Genomic DNA, 18,538 nt, shown 5'->3' with positions numbered 1-18,538 from the left:
AAGAGGCTGTTTATGTTCCTTCTCTCAGCTCCCTTCTCCTTTGCTGATGACTGGAAGGATAAGAAATGTCTGATAATTTGGTATAAGCGCTAGCTGCAAGGCAGGCTTGAAAATCCAATCTCTGCTTCTTTCTATCGGTAGATGTTTGTCCTCTATAGTCAGCCTTCTTGTAGCTGCAACTGTTACGGTACTTGCTGTAATCAAATGTGGGTTAATGTTAGATGAAGAAACTAATGGTTTTCTTGGGGGGAGGGAATTGCATTGGTTGTTTTTACATTGTATTGCAGCATTTTAAAATCAGCGGAAAGACTTGGTTGAATAGTTTGATGGTCAGGGTTTTGAGATGGTTGTAACATAGCTTGTGTCACTCTCACATTGACCCATTCACACAAATTTAAGTGCAGTACTAACTAAACCAATTAAGTATGATGTGGAGGGAAATGAGGATTTCTGCCATTGCATCTAGCTGCTTGGCAAGGCAGCCCAACTATCGCATAAGCAAATAATTCTTTGTGGCAAGCACTGTGTTTCTGTTTCTGTTAACGGTCTGTTAATACTGAAGATACAACTTCCATGCGTGGATTTGATAGTATGCCCCACCAGGCTGCAAAGGCTCTTGTTTAAATCATAGATGCACGCATATAGATGCTATATATACACAAGTCAGAAGAAGTATATACACTTCTTATATATATATATGTGGCGCAAACAGCATGGCTTTATATGGGATTTGTTTATTGCACTGATACACAACATTTTAACAAAAAATGCATTCTGTGTCGTTCTATGAAACCATAAGGGTGCCTTTTGATGAATGATTACTTGGCTGTCAGTTATGGCAATTCAGTGTACCCAGCGCCTGGAGGGTAAGGCTATCGGTGGCTACTAGGCATGATGGCTGTGTTCTGCCTCAGAGGAAGTATGCCTCAGTATGCTAGTTTCTGGGAATCATAAAGGGGGGAATCATAAAGCAGGGAGAATTCTGTCGCTCTCAGATCTTGTTTGCAGGCTTCTCATAGGCATTTGGATCTTATATCTGATCCTGCAGAGCTCTATGTAGGCTCATGTGCAAGCCACACAGACAGGACCCTGCCTGTTCCATGTGCTGCAGTTTCTCACAAGCACAAATAACAGGGCAAGGGTTATCCTGGGGGGGGCACTGTTTAAGTAACCTATTTTGGCAGCCTTGTCATGTCTCTTCCTGCACAACCCTGAGCTCTTCTTCATGGTTCAGTTTCTCCCCCTTCCATGGGACAGGACGATAAGAACAGGGGCAGGCTCCTAGAATTATATACCCATGAAGCTGTCTGATACATCAATGCCTCTGGTCAAATAGTGCCCACTGCAGCCTTCGACAGCCTTCCAGGTGTTTGGAGCAGGTGGGAGTTGGAGTCCAAAACATCTGGAGAGCACCAAGTTGGCAAAGACTGATCCGCTTCACTTGACAATGGCTCTGCAAGTTCTCAAGCAGAGGTCTTGCCTAGACTTATTTGTTTAAGAAAATTTATGTATACCACTTGACGGTCAAACCCGCCACCCCAAGTGGGTTATTAGCTGTGGTATCATAAGGGCATGACTTTGGGGCAGAAATCTAGAATGAGCTGGAAGGCTGGATGACTTTGAATAAGTGAAATAATTCATATTATCATCTAAAGAAAAGGACCCCATAAGGTTATTACATCAGAAATCTTCAGTTACCTAACTGCACCACTTCATAACTTGAGAAGCCAGGAACAGAATTTTCTGCATGCAAAGCCTATGCTTTTTAACTGAGTTATGGCTCTTCCCCGTTTTTTTCCAAACAGCATGCTAAAGAATGAGGACTGGAAGCAACAAGAGTTTCCTTTACTCCCGATTCCTTTAAGGGAGTGCCGGGATCAAAACTCCCTCTGTTGCCAGTTTGGTAGTAAAGCAGAAATGCAGAAAGTGGAATGCAAAGCAAAGTAACATATAATAGTAAGGAATACCATGTTTCATGTTCCTTTGCAAAACCCTCCACCAACCTTTACAAATTTCTTAATTCTTCCTGTGTATAGTATGTAGTAGCAGTGTTCCATCGGTGAAGATCTTGTGTAGTTAGTGAGGATCAGAGACTGTGAATCAGGACCTCTGAGTTCAGATACTGGGCGCCAAACAGTCAAAATGAAGCACTTTGATTTCTATGGAAGGGCCTATTCAACATCCTGATCCAATGGATGGTAAATTCCACTGCGTTCAATGGGTATATTATATGAAAGACACCCTCTCTGCAAATATTTCATACCTCGTATCAATGCCCTGAGAAAATAATTCTTAATCATTTCAACAGCACTTCCCGAAGTATTTTATAACCATTGTCTTATTCCTACCCACAACAGCCTGTCAGATAGGGCACTGTGGTTTTCATTTCTAAGATGGAGAACTGATTTGCCCAAGGCAACTGGGGAATGTTTAGTGGGGCTAAGAATGCATGACTTTGAGGTCTCAGTCCAGAATGCAAGCTATGGTACAATGCAAGTACAGATATGCCTCAAGTGCCTTGAATTTAGGCAGACTCCTTCGTGACAGAAAGAAAGACTGTGTATCTAGCCAGCAAGTAATAAGATTGGCTTTCTTCAAACTGGACATATGGAACAGGCAATCACACATGTTAGACCAACAAAGCCTTTTAATTTCTGTGTTTAATTTGCAAGTAGGCATCTTTCCAAGGTTGCTGGAAAATTCTGTAGGATATTCTCACCAGATGTACAGGAAGATAGTTTCGGGGGGTTGCTTGCCATCCTCCATCACACATTTTATTGTTGTTGTTGTTTCTCTAGGGATATAGTTCTCAAAAAGAGTGATCTAGTCCTTCCTATAGAAATGCAAGGATTACGTGAAGATGGGGGAGATGAAAGGTGTCTCCCAAGGTGGAGGGGTTTGAGCTGTGATTTGGCAAAGCAGAGACAGGCAAGGAAGAAGCGTCAGTTTATTTCGCAGCAGGGACTAGGATGTTATCTCCTGGGAAGCTATTTGCCAGTCCTCTGCATGCCAAATAAGTGGGGTTTTTTCTCGGAAAGAAACCCACGAAATAAGCCAAACGGAGGAAGGAGGTAACATTAAGCATCGCTTTCTTAAGACCAATGAGAAGGTAGCAAAATAGTGAATAACCTTCATCAGGCTGACTGTTAAGTAAAGCATAGGGGAGTGAGAACAAAAGCTGGCTTCATATTGAAGCCATAATGTCTGCATTAGTGAAAAGTTAATTTTTCTTCAATACTCTTAGAAGAAGCAAGGCTGCGGGAGTTACGAAGTGTGACTGTACTCCAGAATTTATCACTTGCTTTGAGAATGGTAGGCATACTGAATTGAGTGTGGTGTCATGGTTAGTGTTGGACTAGGACCTGGGAGGTAAAAGTTCAAGTCCCCATGGCCATGAAGCTCACTGGGTGACCCTGGGCCATTCACTGCCCTTCACAGGATGGATGTGGGTATTAAATGAAGAGGGAGAGAAAACCATGGACATGACCTTGAGCTCCTTGGAGAAAAGGGTGGCATATAAACATAAGAAGAGCCCTGCTGGATCCAGCCAAAGGCCCATCTAGTCCAGCGTCTCATGGTGGTCAACCAGATTGCAGGCCCATGGGAAGCCTGCAAGCAGAAGCTGAGGGCCACAGGGCTCTCCCCCAACCCCTTGTGATTCCTGGTACACAGAGGCATAATGCCTCTTGACAGTAGAGGTAGAACATAGCTAGTAGCCATTGCTACATTTTCCTCCATGAATTTGTCTAATCTTCATGTAAAGCCGTCTGGAGTTGGTGACCATCATTACTCCCTCTTGTGGGAATGAATGGTATAGTTTAACTATGTGCTATGTGAATAAGTACTTTATTCTCCATCTTTTCTTTTCTTGCCTACCACCATGTATCTTGGTTTCTAGTCACAAGGCAACTGTAAATTGTTTTTGTCAGAGCAGTGGCTCATCAAGCTCAGTATTGTCTACACAGACTGGCCATGTCACTCCAGAGTTCTTTCTCAACCCTGCTTTTATTGCATATAAAATAAGGTATCCAAAGTTTAGGGATGGGATGATGGCAATAGGATGGCGAATGAAGTGCGATTGAGGGAGACTATAATTCAGTGGCAGGACACATGTGTTGCATGCAGAAGATACCAACTTCCATTTCTGGAATGTCCGGTTAAAAAGGATCATAATTTCTGCTTGAAACCCAGGACTCTGCTATGCAGCTGCAAATGAAACGTTTTAAGTGTGTTGTGAAGTTCAATATACAAAGGTGGCACTAGATGGCGAAAGTGAGCTATGGTAAATTCAATATATTTTTCAAAACTCTTTTTTTTAACACACACATTTTCACAGTGTTTTTTTTTTATATGTGTGTTGAGTCCACCCCAGTCACAGTAGGCAATGCCAGGAGTTAGATGTTCAAATAACCTGACAGGTGTAATGAAGCTTTCTATGTTCTGCAGATCTACTTTGAATTGAAAAGTTTGCAGTCCAAAAATTGACTCATTAGTTATAACCAACATATACCAGGTTCGGAAAAGCTGCTTTAAGTCTATTTATTTCCTCTCAGCCACCTCTCACTAATTCTTTCTTGTCTCATTTCTGTGTCTCCTCTGTCCATTGAGCCTATCTACCTTACCCTACCCTCAGGGTTTGTGCAAGTTTTAATCCTAGCCCACCTTTTAATACATTTGCAAATCTGGACTAAAAGCATTTTAGCAGCTTTCCTTCAACAGCTGGAATGTTTATAAGCATTCCATGCCATCACACAGTTCAATAAATCAGAGGATTTGCTACCACAAGCATAATACTGTATCAATTCAGTATAAACTGAAATCCTTACCAAGTCTAAGGGACTGGCATATGAGTTAGAATTTTATTTATTCCGGAAGGCTTTTGGGAATTTGTGATCCACCTTGAGTTCCAGTTCTGGGGGAAAGGGAGGATATAGATAAATAAACTTAATAATCATAAAATAAAGAAGTCTTATTGTGCTGTTCGCATTATAGTTACCGTTGTAACGCATAGAGGGCTATTGGCTGAGTTTTGCAAACCCCGCTGCTGTAACTTGCAAGGAGTAGCAAATAGAGGACCAAGAAATATGAGTCCTGCTAATTGATTATAAAGCAACATTTTTTAAAAATTACATTTCAGTTTTCTAAGACTTTAAAAATAGTATCAGTTGGCAACTTTATCAGCTGCAAGGAGATGGTTACTGGAACTGTCTGATTAAGAAAGGGGTGGCATTAAATTTTAAACCCTTCTTCTTGCTTCTCATGATTTATAGCCTCTTGCAAGATTCATCATTGCAATAAAATAACAAAAAAGGCTGGAAAGTGCTTAGCTTAGTGGACCACAGAAGTTTGTCACTGAGTTATAGCAGTTTCTTTGCTCTGACATCTCTTTGTTGGCTCATCAAAGTCTTTCTGCCAGATGGTAAACAGAATGCCTGCCAGAAATTTTCAAACACTCCCCAGGAAGTTCATCTAAATCACCAGTAAACCATTTGCACTTAAAACAGAGCACAAACCCCCGTTGCTCAAATGTGACACAGATAACATTTCTGCCATGTTTACTGTTCCAAGTACAACACCAGATTTCTTTACACTGCCCTTCCCAGTTCCTTCCCATCCACTTAGATGGGTCTACAATTCCTACAGGGGAAGCAAAATATAGGAAACATGAGTCTCAAGGACAGAGTTGTCACATGAAATTTGAGCTGCTTCCTGTGCAATCCTATGCGTGCCTACTCAGAGTAAGCCCCACTGAGTTCAATGGGACTGACTCCTGGGCAAGCACACTTAAGATGGCAGATTTAAGAATCTGAATTTTGGATCCAATGTCAGATTCTTTGCTTAATTCAAGAGGGAAAGTTGCCTGCACTCTTCTGGACATGCTTGATGTGGATTGGTTATAATGTTACAGCAGGATGGGGAACTGGTGGACCATCAAGTGTTGTACAACTACAACTCCCATTAGCAATAAACCTTTTGTAAGCAAGATGATTGAAGAACCTTGGAAATGTATGGGATCTCTCTGAGAATCAGGTGTAGGGATAGCGGATTTGCTGCCTGCTGTTGGGATGTTTCTTTACTTCCAGTGTCCTCTACCTGTGTTTCTGTAAGTAAAACAAATATTACAAACGTGGGAAACTGCAGTCAAATAGAACTCTTAAACTCAGGGCTAGTTAATCCTCGAAGGGGTTAAAGGTAAAGGGACCCCTGACCATTAGGTCCAGTCGTGACCGACTCTGGGGTTGCGGTGCTCATCTCGCTTTACTGGCTGAGGGAGCTGGTGTACAGCTTCCGGGTAATGTGGCCAGCATGACTAAGCCACTTCTGGCGAACCAGAGCAGCACACAGAAACGCCGTTTACCTTCCCGCCAGAGCGGTACCTATTTATCTGCTTGCACTTTGACGTGCTTTCGAACTGCTAGGTTGGCAGGAGCAGGGACCGAGCAATGGGAGCTCACCCTGTCGCGGGGATTCGGACCGCCAACCTTCTGATCGGCAAGTCCTAGGCTCTGTGGTTTAACCCACAGCGCCACCCCGCGTCCCACGAAGGGGTTAAGACCACATAAATTGTTTTCTTAGACTCAATTAGGTCATGCCCCCTCACCTTCAGTGAAGATTCTTTCTTCATTCTCTTCCACTATGTGAAGCTGACCAGGCAACATGCCTGGGCTTGACTGCTTCAAGCACAGACCGTGTTCTCAGAAATATTTTTCTGTATTTTGTAAACCCAAGATTTCTGCTTGTGTTCTTCTTGCTGCTGCATGGAATAAGGCATTAATCTGAGCTTTGTTGTTTGTAAGTAAAACCTTTAAACTTAGTAACTGTGTGGTCTGTTCATTGCAAGAGGAGTAGAGGGGAAATGCTGTAAGTGGCTACAACGGGATATTTAAAAGGTCTATTAACCTATTATTCCCATGCTTCACTGTGCTGCATAATCCTGTGATTTTAATACTCTGCTGGGGGCTCTCGAGTGTTTTTGGATCCAGCAATCCTTCCAATGCTTTTATTAATTACCCCACACAGGTGATCTATATCTAATTTCCACCCAATAACAAAGTCACCATAAGATTTAAGGGTTCTCTCAGCCAAAGGAAACCAAACGCTGTGTAGCCCTATCCCTGGAAACTCACTGTTTAAGGAAGTGGAGAGGGCTTAACACAAAATATGATACTTGGGTATCAGTGGGCTATTTGTCACTGAGATAATAAATCTGTTTGTTCTGAACCACTTCAGAATGCAGGTGGGAGCTTATGTGTTAAAAAGAAATTCCCTTCATACAGAAAATTAGATGCCAGGAGAAACCATTCTAACCTGTCCTTCCAGACCTCCTTATTTTTAATTGAAATGTGAGGGATATAATTTTTTAATTCACATGTCATCCTAAGAGTCCTGTTACCTGAAGTGCAGCTCATACATTGACAAAAAGAAAAACCCAAAGATTCCACCATATTAACCCAAACTGCAGTTTGAAATAGTGAGGCCCAGATTCAGGCATTACCACCTCAGCGAGAATCAAGCCTGTGCCCAAGTACAAATGGGCAGACAAGTTAGATCTTGTACTCTTAATACCTGGATGAATGTGAGAACTGTTTATCTGGCACCGAGGCTAATCTGCCTGGTATACACATGTAGCAAATTCTGCTGATGACAGAGAATGGACTGTACGACGCCAGGTTGTCAGTGAGGGAAAGCCATTTCCAGTGTTCCTACATTCATTCATTTATGAAAAAACTGTCAATAAAAGAAAAATATCAAACATTATATTATTATTATATTGCCACTCTTGAAGTATTTTCTAGGCTTCGGCCAAAGCCCCCAAAGTCAGTGGGAATTTTTGTTGTTGGTGTCAATGGATTTTAGAAGAGGCCACGACTTGCTCTTGGATTCACCAATTCAGTATGCAATTTCTCATGTTCCCCCTTTTATTGAAGGATTTTCTTTGTTCACTGATCTGAATAATTTTCTACAAAGTGCTTCAGTAAAATCTTGATTGTAAATCAGCTTATGAGAGCAAACTCTTTTATTAAACTTGAAAGAGAGCCCTAAAGAGGAGAAAATTGGCTTTATAGCTGTAAATGTTTATTGCTTAATCTTCTAATCCCAGAGCAAATGGAGAATATTTGTTCAACATATTTTGTAGTTTAGAATGTCATGCAGCTTCTCCATTACTTTATTTCCAGGGGCCTGAGGTCTGATTAGTTGGGAAAAGGAAAAGATTTATTGTGAAAGTAACAAGTAAAAAGGCGCAGAGAAGAAATACTTTCCCATCACACACACGCATGCAGGTGTATGTACCAGGGTAGCAGGATTGACCACGAATCCCCATTGCACGTACACACAAGCAAAAATATATTGGCCACCATATTTTCTCCGTACCAGCTTGATGACAGAAGTGTGTAGAATTTTATAATGTATACCAACCAGAGAATAAGAGAGCCTGTGTGATAGCTGCTATCAGAAAGCAGCACCAAGGGGACATCTGCCAAAACCAAAAACTGTACAGTATTGCCTTCTCCCCGCAAAGTCACATCTTTAGAGGCAGGGGCTCCTATTGTTCTCTGTTCCATTCTCACTAAACTGACATTCACCTTTGCCTTCTCCCCATTGCTTGCACCAGATATAGAACTGAAGTTTATTGGATTAGACACTAGTGCTGTCTGTTGCCAATGAATACAATGCAATATGCATTTTGCAGGGATAACTGGACTGTCTTCAAAGAGAGGAGTTGATTTATTATAAGTTTGCTGTGTTTCACCTCACCCCCCAATCATATTTATACTAACATGACTATGTAGATACAATGACTTAAACGTTATGCAGAACAAATCTAATGGATTGTTTTAAATAATTTAATACAGATTAATGACCAGCAGAGGCTTTAACCGCTATTTTATAGACACAGAGATAGCAAAAATGGGGCAAAGGAATGGATTATTCCCCCGGGCATTTTCAGTGTATATTTGTCTTTGAAATATATTTTCTAAGTGCTGCTTCTGTTGCCATTTCCCCCTCATGAATTCTCATTAAGACCCTTGGGTTGTGCAAGTTTCCTGTTCAGCGTCTGTGGTTATTTGTGCTGACCAAGTTGTGTCTGAAAAGAACGCCACCCCTTCTCCACAGGCCATAAATAAGTCTTATAATGACTTTCAATTAAGGCTGTTATTAATTTGAACTGTTTCATTTCAGTATCTTTACCGGTAATTTCAAAATGTGTGCCAGTGGAGATTAGAGTACGGTGCAGGGATCGCCAGCAGGCCTGAAGAGATAAATAATTAAACTTTCCTATGAACCCAGAATATCCACTGAGAAAAGAGGCTGAAACACACCATGATAAATTCCTGGGCAGGGACTTATGCAAGAACATGGGGAGTAGGCTCCTCATGATGTTATTATATCCTGTTATCTTCCCCATATAATGGATGAGGCCTGCCCCAGGTAGCATATCTTGGATGTCATGAAAGGGCAGCCTACTATTAGTTACTTAACTTATTATTGTGTTTTTACTGGCAGAAAGTGGGAGAGGCACTTGTGGGATTTATTTATGTCTCAGGTGATAAAATAACTTGACTTGGTGCCATTTGCTGCTTCATTTCAGGCATCAAAATGTATTGGGTCAGCCTTCGATAGCACTGTAGGCATGTTTATTTTTTGAAAGAATGAGAGCTATGGAAAAGGAAAACAGGCTAGTGAATGTGTCTTCATTAAGTATAATTTGTGTTCAGTTATCTTCAGCATTTCGGGCATATCACAGGGATTTGAATAATTGGATGTAAACAGGACTGGTGTTTCCTTAACATTTCATGATGAATACAAAAAGAAACTGAATGAAGAGCCAAGTTCTTTTCACCCTATAGCTAATCTTGGAAACACTATGTAAGTCCATTCTTTGATAAATTTAAAGTGAAATTCTTCTTAATCATGATCATTTGGAGAAAGTTCTACTTGAAACCATTCAGATTGGCGTGGTTATGTTTCCCTATGTAAAATAAATAACTCCCTGAAAATATAAAGCTAGCAGAACAGGGAAATAACTGGTCTATAACCCTTCCCTGGTTTGCTAGTTTCCTGCTTGCATGGATTTATTTTCTTGGGGGAACATTATATATATATATACAGTGGTACCTCAGGTTACATACACTTCATGTTACATACACTTCATGTTACATACACTTCAGGTTACAGACTCTACTAACCCAGAAATATTACCTCAGGTTAAGAACTTTGCTTCAGGATGAGAACAGAAATTATGATTCGGCAGCGCGGCAGCAGCGGGAGGCCCCATTAGCTAAAGTGGTCTTCAGCTTAAGAACAGTTTCAGGTTAAGTATGGACCTCCGGAACGAATTAAGTACTTAACCTGAGGTACCACTGTGTGTGTGTGTGTGTGTGTGTGTGTATATTCTCATCCTACAGTCCAAAATGGCCCAGCCCTCTCGACCAGCTCATGGGTCTACTATCTCATTCTCTTGCATGTGCAGTAGTTCCAGTCAGGTAAATCCTTTGAAAACAAGCCAAGATTTCCTCCCTTAATATAAGCTATGTGAAAGGTGTTTGGAAATGCAATTACATCCTCAGTGTGAAAAAGTGTTCCTCCCATGTGACTTAAACAGTCTCACCCTGATAAATTTTGAAACCCTTGCTAATGGCCCTTTTGAGGTTAGGCTGAGGAGAACCCATCCTCTTGAGCCATAGGCTCTCATAGACCTATCAACCCCTTCATCAGTAGGGTGTAAACTGTGTGCTTCCAAGTAGGAAGCGTTGAGGAACTAAAAGTAACTGATACAGCAAACAGGATCACTAAGAAGAAGCGTGCTGGCTGAAAATTATTGGATACACATGGAAGAATCAACAACACTGGTGCCTTAGCAATCCCAGAAGCATATTTCTTTTAGGGAAAGATGCCTTGCCTATGTGTCATTAGACACAGCTGTCAGATAAATTGAAGACAGGCAAGTACACAAATAGGGGCAACATATGCATTAAGAGGCACTCTATGGAAAAACTGAGGTTCATCGCATAAATGAATGGATCACTCTTGCTTTTATCTCCTACTGTCAATTATATTTTCTTTCTCGGTGCCAGGCAACACTGTCACATTCCTCCAGATCAGCCTTTCTCAACCTGTGGGTCCCTAGATGTTGTTGAACTACAACTCCCATCACCCCAGGCTAGCAAGGCCAGAGCTCAGGGATGATGAGAGTTGTAGTCCAACATCATCTGGGAACCCACAGGTTGAGAACCACTGCTCCAGATGATCATGTAGATGCAGTTCTTAATTTTGGGCTCTGGAATCCATATTCACTCAATTCAAAATATGGCAAGCCAGTCCTGCTGCATTTGGGGCAGCTTTCCTGCTCATTCTGCTGAGAGGGGCTCTGGACCTCTGCCCCAAAGCCCCGCCCTGGCAGCACCACTGTGTGCAGATGTGCAGTGTTGGGTTGTGAAGAAAGACTAGTGCTAAACAATACTGTACATACGTGCAACGAGCCAGCAGATATTTCATATGGCCACATCTGTACCTTTTGCACAACTTACTAACAGAAATAGGTTTGCCATCACCCTCATGCGTAGAGCCCTACTAGCCTTTCACCATGTGGTTGCGTTGCTGCCTATATAGTTATGCGGAGGAATTTGCAGTGTGAACTGGCCCTGATGAGATTCTACTATCAATCATGGGACCCACAGTAAACAAGCCCATTAATCGGAGCTATCGCCAAATCACACTAGGAACACACCCAAGAATTGCACATGTAATCTTAAAAAAAAAAGAGACGTTCAAAAGAATGTTGGTTCTGATTGGTACACTGCCTCGAAAGAAAAATCACCACCAGCTGTGCAACAAGATGCATCAAGACCAGTCCAAATGGAGGGGGGTGGGATCTTAAGTGCAAAGGCAAATTAGGGTTGGAGGTGGGGAGTACTAACCAGTCTCCCCCAACCTAGTGTCCTCAAGATGTTTTGGACTACAGCTCCAATCATCCCTGGCCATTGGATCATGCTGCTGGGAGTTGTAATCCCATACAACTTGGGGGACCTATGTTGGGGAAGGCTGGTAGGCTGGTCCATTAGGGCAAGTGAGGGGCTGCCCCACCAAGCTCAGTTAACCAGTTTCCCCTCCTTATTTACACCCAGTCTTGGGGGGCAGGGGGAGGTGTCAGCTCCCTCTTCCTCCTCAATCTCAGGGTTTCCCCTTGTTGCAGAGAATTCAGCAGGGACAAGGATGGAGACAAAACTAGAATTAGTTGGCTCTGCCTGTCATTGGCTCTGGCTCCACCTACTATTGGGCTCCCCAACTTCTGCCCCACCAGTCTCAGTGGGTACCAGCCACCTCTATAGAGGTGGCAGATAAAACACTGCCACCAAGTTACGAAAACTTTCAGTGAGAGGTTATTGCTAGCTTGGTTCATCATGTGATTCCCCCCCATCTGTTTTGGAAGGCAAGCTTTTGCATAGGAGCCCAGCTTCTTAATTAGTGAAAATCAGGGCAAGAAACTTGCTAAAACTACTATTAGAACTTTGTGTCCCTGAACCATTAGCTTGTAGTTTAACTGCCACATCACTCATCTTACCCCTAATGAAACCCAGATGAATGCTTTCAATGTTAATACTCAGATAATTTAATAAAGCTGCACAGGCAGTAAAGTAACAATAAGCTTCTACAAAAAGCTTTCCAGATGTTGCAGAGGCAAATGCAAAGCATCAAAATAAAAACTTTTTTTTAAAAAAAAAAAAGTTTGGGAAAGCAAAACTTGGAACGAACTATAAACTAATTAAATATGAGGATGAGGTCTCCAAGAATAAATTGAAGACATAAGGGTTTGGTGGTAGCCAATAATGATTGTACTAGTCAACGTTGTTGCAAAGTCTGTCTGTCTGTCTATCTGTCTGTCTGTCTCTTTTCTCTCTCTCTCTCTCTCACACACACACACATCAGAATTCACCAATCATAGGATTACTGTCTCTTTTGTAATGCAAAATTTCATTTTATGCATCAGGAAATGGGATGGGAGATTTATTGCTGGTTGCCAGAAACTAGAGAACAATAAAGGGTCAAATCTGAATATTGGTATAAAATATTCTTTGGAAGAACATCATGATAATCAGAACCAGATATCTAGGTCTGCTTTTCAGCTTCTGAAACAGCATCCACTGACTCTCGTCTATAACAAATTTGCTAAGTACTGAATCTAACGAAATTGCTCTGCCTCATTCCAAAGAATTGGGGAGCTGTGCAAGCTTCTAGTAGCAAGGGTTAGGAACCCTGATGGTCACAGGATTTCACCTGTGGATGAGATTAAGCTTAATAGTGTTTTCCTTGACCCTCAATGAAACTGACTTGGGAGGCAGGCCCTTGTTCTGTACTGTCTTGATTTTTGAATCAAGCATGTTGCCTTAATTTGCTATTCTGCTACTTTTGGTCTTCTCCATCTGTCAGAACTGTGCCAGATAGGTCAACACAAATGTTTGTGGGAGAGAAGGCCTTTTCTGTGTGATCAGCAAAAATGTGTCTCAATCACATTTTGGCCCTTGCTTGATCCCTCCCTCCTAGTCTTGTTCATGTGAAAAGGTAATGTCAGAGCGGTTCTGAGAGCATCACACATGGGTTGTCCCCGGACCACAGCACCATATGTACAAGATTATTATGCTCAGCCCATTTCGAGTGTACAGAACTTACTGGGTTCTGCTTCCTTTGGAAGGAGGTCAGTGGCAGGCTTATGGCATTTTGTAATATGTGAGTTCATTTACAGATATGAAGGTTGATTATAGGTAAAGACACAGCTTAAATACTTCAAAAGACAGCCAAAGTCTACATCAGATCACCAGATCATCAAATCACCAGGGGCTTAATTTCCTCTAATACTCTGAATTCAAACTGCATTTCCTATCGTTTCTCTTCACACACAAGACATCTAGATTACATCATCAAGGGGGAGGAGGTCTGCTTTTGCCCGATTCATAAGACACAAGGAGGATTGTCTGATAATTAGTTTCGATGGAAACACATCACCTGAATACCCAGGACTATTAACAGCCTCCTCTGTCAAGACTCTGGCACATATTGCCTTAAAACAACTCATGGTGATAGTCCTATTCACCAAAAAGAAAAGAAAAGAAAAACCTTACAGCAAAACCCATTGCAGTATATTGCCCTTTGAGTGCTCAGTGGATACAATATCCCCATAACAGAAGTGCAACCTTGAGAGAATATGAAGTTTGCTATAAGCATGTTCCTATGCATTAACATCGGGACACGGGTGGCGCTGTGGGTTGAACCACAGAGCCTAGGACTTGCCGATCAGAAGGTCGGCGGTTCGAATCTCCGCAACGGGTGAGCTCCCGTTGCTGGGTCCCTGCTCCTGCCAACCTAGCAGTTCGAAAGCACCTCAAAGTGCAAGTAGATAAATAGGTTACCGCTCTGGCGGGAAGGTAAACGGTGTTTCCGTGCGCTGCTCTGGTTTGCCAGAAGCGGCTTACTCATGCTGGCCACATGACCTGGAAGCTGTACACCAGCTCCCTCGGCCAATAAAGCGAGATGAGTGCCGCTACTCCAGAGTTGGTCACGACTGGACCTAATGGTCAGGGGTCCCTTTATGCATTAACATAAACGTATGCAGAAACACCCAGAAAGCTTGTGACTGTGCATGTTAGTGCGTGGATGTGTGAATGCAAGACACAGAATTAATGAGTGCACTTTTAATGAGGCCTAAAGGGAAACAGAGTATGGTCAGCGTTTGCTACAGAAAGAGAATCCCCTTATCCCACACACACGCATCCCTTATCACACACACACACACACACACACACACACACACACACACAAAAGGCTCAGCTATACAGCTGCAAATAAAGAGTTTTAAGTGTGTTGTCAAGTGCATCATACAAATGTGACACTAGATGGCGATGGTGAGCTATGGCAAATTCAATATATTTTCCAGAACGTTTTTGAAAAAACCATTTTCACAACATTTTTTTATGTGTATCTAGATTCCACCAGACACACACATTCACATGGTGCTTGCAATATGTGAAACCTGTGCATTCTCTCCCCGTGGATGACGGTATCATAGTACTGTATGTCATGTGTGAACTCAGAATCAGCAGATGAGACATATATACAAAATTGTTCATTCAAACAACTAAAGAAGCTCCTTTTGTTTGATTTCTTTTTATTCACAGCACATAACGGCCAAGGAGGGCGGAATGTGAAGAGCAATTTATGTAAGTGGTGTAATAACACGTACCCAGTCTGTAAAGATCAGGAGTGCTACAGCAACTGTGATCTGAGCTCCTATTGTGAAAAGTCAGAGGAAATCTGTGTGTCTATATGGTAAGCAGGCAAAGAGCACCAACCCTCATTAAGCACATCCCTAATGGGCGATGAAACAAACTGTCAATGAAATCAAATGCACAGATAATATTAGAATATGGGTAAAAGGAAATATAAACATTATAAGCAGGGCTTTTTTTAAAGCCGTAACTCACCAGAACTCAGTTCTGGTACCTCTCAGGTGGGTTCTGGCACCTCTGTTAATAAAAACATTTACATATTAAATGTAAAATAAAGTGCAAGAACATAGTTACGGAAAGATCCACACCTAGCAGTTACATTTTCCAACTGCTGCACATTATATCTTGAGGATTCTACTAAGTACAAAGTCACAGTTGGGGACAAGCAATTGACATTTTTAATTTATATGGGAGTTCATCTGATAGGAATGCAAGTGTTGTCCTGTACCTCCCCCACCCCTTTAAATGTGGGGTTTTTGATCCTGTCTATTTTGGACTTTCCAAGGATGGAAAAACCTTACATTTCCAGGTTCAAGACAACACTATGATGAGGAGGCTGCCATGTGGACACCACTACATCAATGGGGAGGCAGGCAGGTGCAAATCTGTGTTTTGATCCAGTGTGAACAAGCCCAAAGACAACATTTGGATACACTTCCAGTTGGCATCGGGAAATATTAACAGCCTTGGGCAGCATTCACCTAATGAGCCCCATCAGCAGAAGCCCTGTGCAAGGACCTCCAGTTGTGCAACAAGACTCTCCCCCCCAAATTGTCAGGAGAACCCCCAGAACAGTATGCGGGGTGAGGAGAGGAAGGGATCTGGCAATCCGCAGAACATTTGTAACAGGCAATGGTGAATTCCACCCCTTGTACAAAGCACTACGTAGGCTACTGTGTCAAGGTACATTTATAGAATCATAGAGTTGGAAGGGATCCAAGGGTCATCTAGTCCAACCCCCTGCAATACAGGAATATCAGTTAAAGCATCCATGGCAGATGGCCATCCAACCTCCGCTTAAAATCCTGCAAGGAAGGAGAGTCCACAGCCTCCCGAGGGAGACTGTTCCACCGTCGAACAGCTCTTACTGTCAGAGAGGGATGTGGGTGGTGCTGTGGACTAAACCACTGAGCCTCTTGGGCTTGCTAATTAGATGGTTGGCGGTTCAAATCCCCATGACGGGGTGAGCTCCCATTGCTCTGTCCCAGTTCCTGCCATCCTAGCAGTTTGAAAGCATGCCAGTGCAAGTAGATAAATAGGTACTGCTGTGGCAGTAGGTAAACAGTGTTTCCATGCACTCTGGTTTTTGTCACGGTGTCCTGTTGCACCAGAAGTGGTTTAGTCATGCTGGCCACATGACCTAGAAAGCTGTCTGCAGACAAACACCGGTTCCCTTGGCCTGATGTGAGATGCGCGCCCCATAATTACCTAACCGTCCAGGGATCTTCTGCCTTTTTACCTTTACCTTACTGTCAGAAAGGTTTTCTGTATGTTTAGTTGGAATCTCCTTTCTTGTAACTTGAATCTATGTTCAGGACTGATTTATTATTTGTTTATGAACAAGTACATAAATGTTGGCTTACATTATTCTACCTTCACAGTGATCATTTTTTCCGATTAATTATGCATTTCAGGAAACAAGACAACGAGAGCATTAGAGTGAGTACTCTTTGTCACAATCCGCAGCTTCCCGTGGAAAATGTCATGGTTCCCAAGTATAACACATCCCAGTGTGTTATGGTCCGTCAGCACAATGAGGAGGGGATATTTTACATCTGTGGCTGTGTGAATGAACAGGAATGCAATGACAAACTCATTTTTGAAAAGCACACCAATGGTGAGTATTCTTCCTGGTTTCAGTCCACCTTTCCTCATCTTAGAGGAGATTATTTTTATTCATACTGTTGGCAGTGGCAGACATTTGGCTTTAAAATTTCAGTGGCGCCCCCACCTCTCACCTTCCGTTGTTTGTCATTGTGTGTGTTGTTTTTTTATTGGTTTTCACATAATACTTTACAATACAGATGTACCAAAGCCAACACCATCTCCTCCCCATCCCCCCATACATTTACATTTCTATTTCCTCAATCTATCATATTATTCCTTTCTCCTTCCTCCCACTTCCCTCCGTCCCCACTCAATTTCCTCCATATTATACAATTTACAATAATCTTTGCATTCTACAACCTTCTCAAATCATCTATATATTCTTATTATCTTTCCTTACTGATTTTTCTTCCATCGAGTACTTCACATTTTAATCTAGGCATATTAGCATATCTTTTTTTAAGCAATATTTTGCCATATATTCATCAAAACATTTCCACTCCTTTTTTAATTTTTGATTTGACTGATTTTTTATTATAGCAGTTAATTTTGCCAAAATAAAATATTCATTTAGTTTACAAATCCATTCCTCCTTTGTGGGTATAGTTTGTGACTTCCACCTAGCAGCAATCACTATTCTAGCAGCTGTACTTGCATATAGAAACCCCCCCCCCTGTTGTTTGTCATTGTTGCGATGCCCCCTGTGTTGCCCTCTCGGTGTAGCACCCAGTGTAGGCAAACTGATTGCGCTCCCCTAAATCCGCCTCTGCCGTTGGGGTGCGTGTGTAAAATCCTTTCTCCCCCATCTTCATTCCCAGTCATTCTTGCCCCTGCTGCAATTGGGGTGAAAGGGGGGAGGAGAGGACTGATAGAAAGGCAATGTTATTTGGGTTGAATGATTGAGTCAATTCCTAGAGAGGAGAAAAAAATGACTCCAGCATAATGTAGAAAATGGCTAGACTGAACAATCTAACCTGGCGGATTACAGTGGTACCTTGGTAGTTGAACGGCTTGGCTCCCAAACAAATCAGCATCTGAACGCCACAAGCCTGGAAGTGAGTGTTCCTGTTTGCGAACGTTTTTCGGAAGCCAGACGTCCAACGCAACTTCCGCAGCTTCCGATTGAGTGCAGGAAGCTCCTGCAGCCAATCAGAAGCCACACCTTGGTTTCTGAACCATTTTGGGAGTCGAACGGATTCTCTTGAATTTAGAGAATCAAGGTACCACTGTAGTAACACAGTTGGCCGTTTACAGCTGGGGAAATGATGCAGCTATTCAACTGAATTTTAAAAAGCTTCACTTTCTGAGCTCTGAAGTGGGGCGGGGGGAGGGAAGCTGGACAGAACATGAGAGGGGAATGTTTTGTTCACAACATTATAGATTCCCCAGAAAAAGTGAGAGAATGCAGTGTAAATATTCTACAGTAA

The 18,538-nt window shown here is 42.3% G+C and overlaps 1 protein-coding gene across 4 annotated transcripts in view; it reads left to right on the top strand.

The window, feature by feature from the left end:
• The window catches only part of LOC310749086 (TGF-beta receptor type-2-like), a 40,955-nt gene that overhangs the window by 6,998 nt on the left and 15,419 nt on the right, over positions 1-18,538 (top strand). For all 4 annotated transcript variants that reach the window (XR_014541477.1, XM_083585504.1, XM_083585505.1 and 1 more), the window contains exons 2-3: positions 15,174-15,324; positions 16,919-17,121. Coding sequence is in view for 3 of the 4 variants with exons in the window: in XM_083585504.1 (XP_083441630.1) it covers positions 15,174-15,324; positions 16,919-17,121 (354 nt within the window). In the remaining variant the exon portion in view is untranslated. The remainder of the gene's footprint in view (positions 1-15,173; positions 15,325-16,918; positions 17,122-18,538) is intronic.

The sequence above is a fragment of the Podarcis filfolensis genome, assembly GCF_964270895.1.
Source record: "Podarcis filfolensis genome assembly, chromosome: 1".
Taxonomy (NCBI): Eukaryota; Metazoa; Chordata; class Lepidosauria; order Squamata; family Lacertidae; genus Podarcis; species Podarcis filfolensis.
The sequence above is the reverse complement of the archived record's forward strand: the minus strand, read 5'-3'. Positions and strand labels throughout refer to the sequence as shown.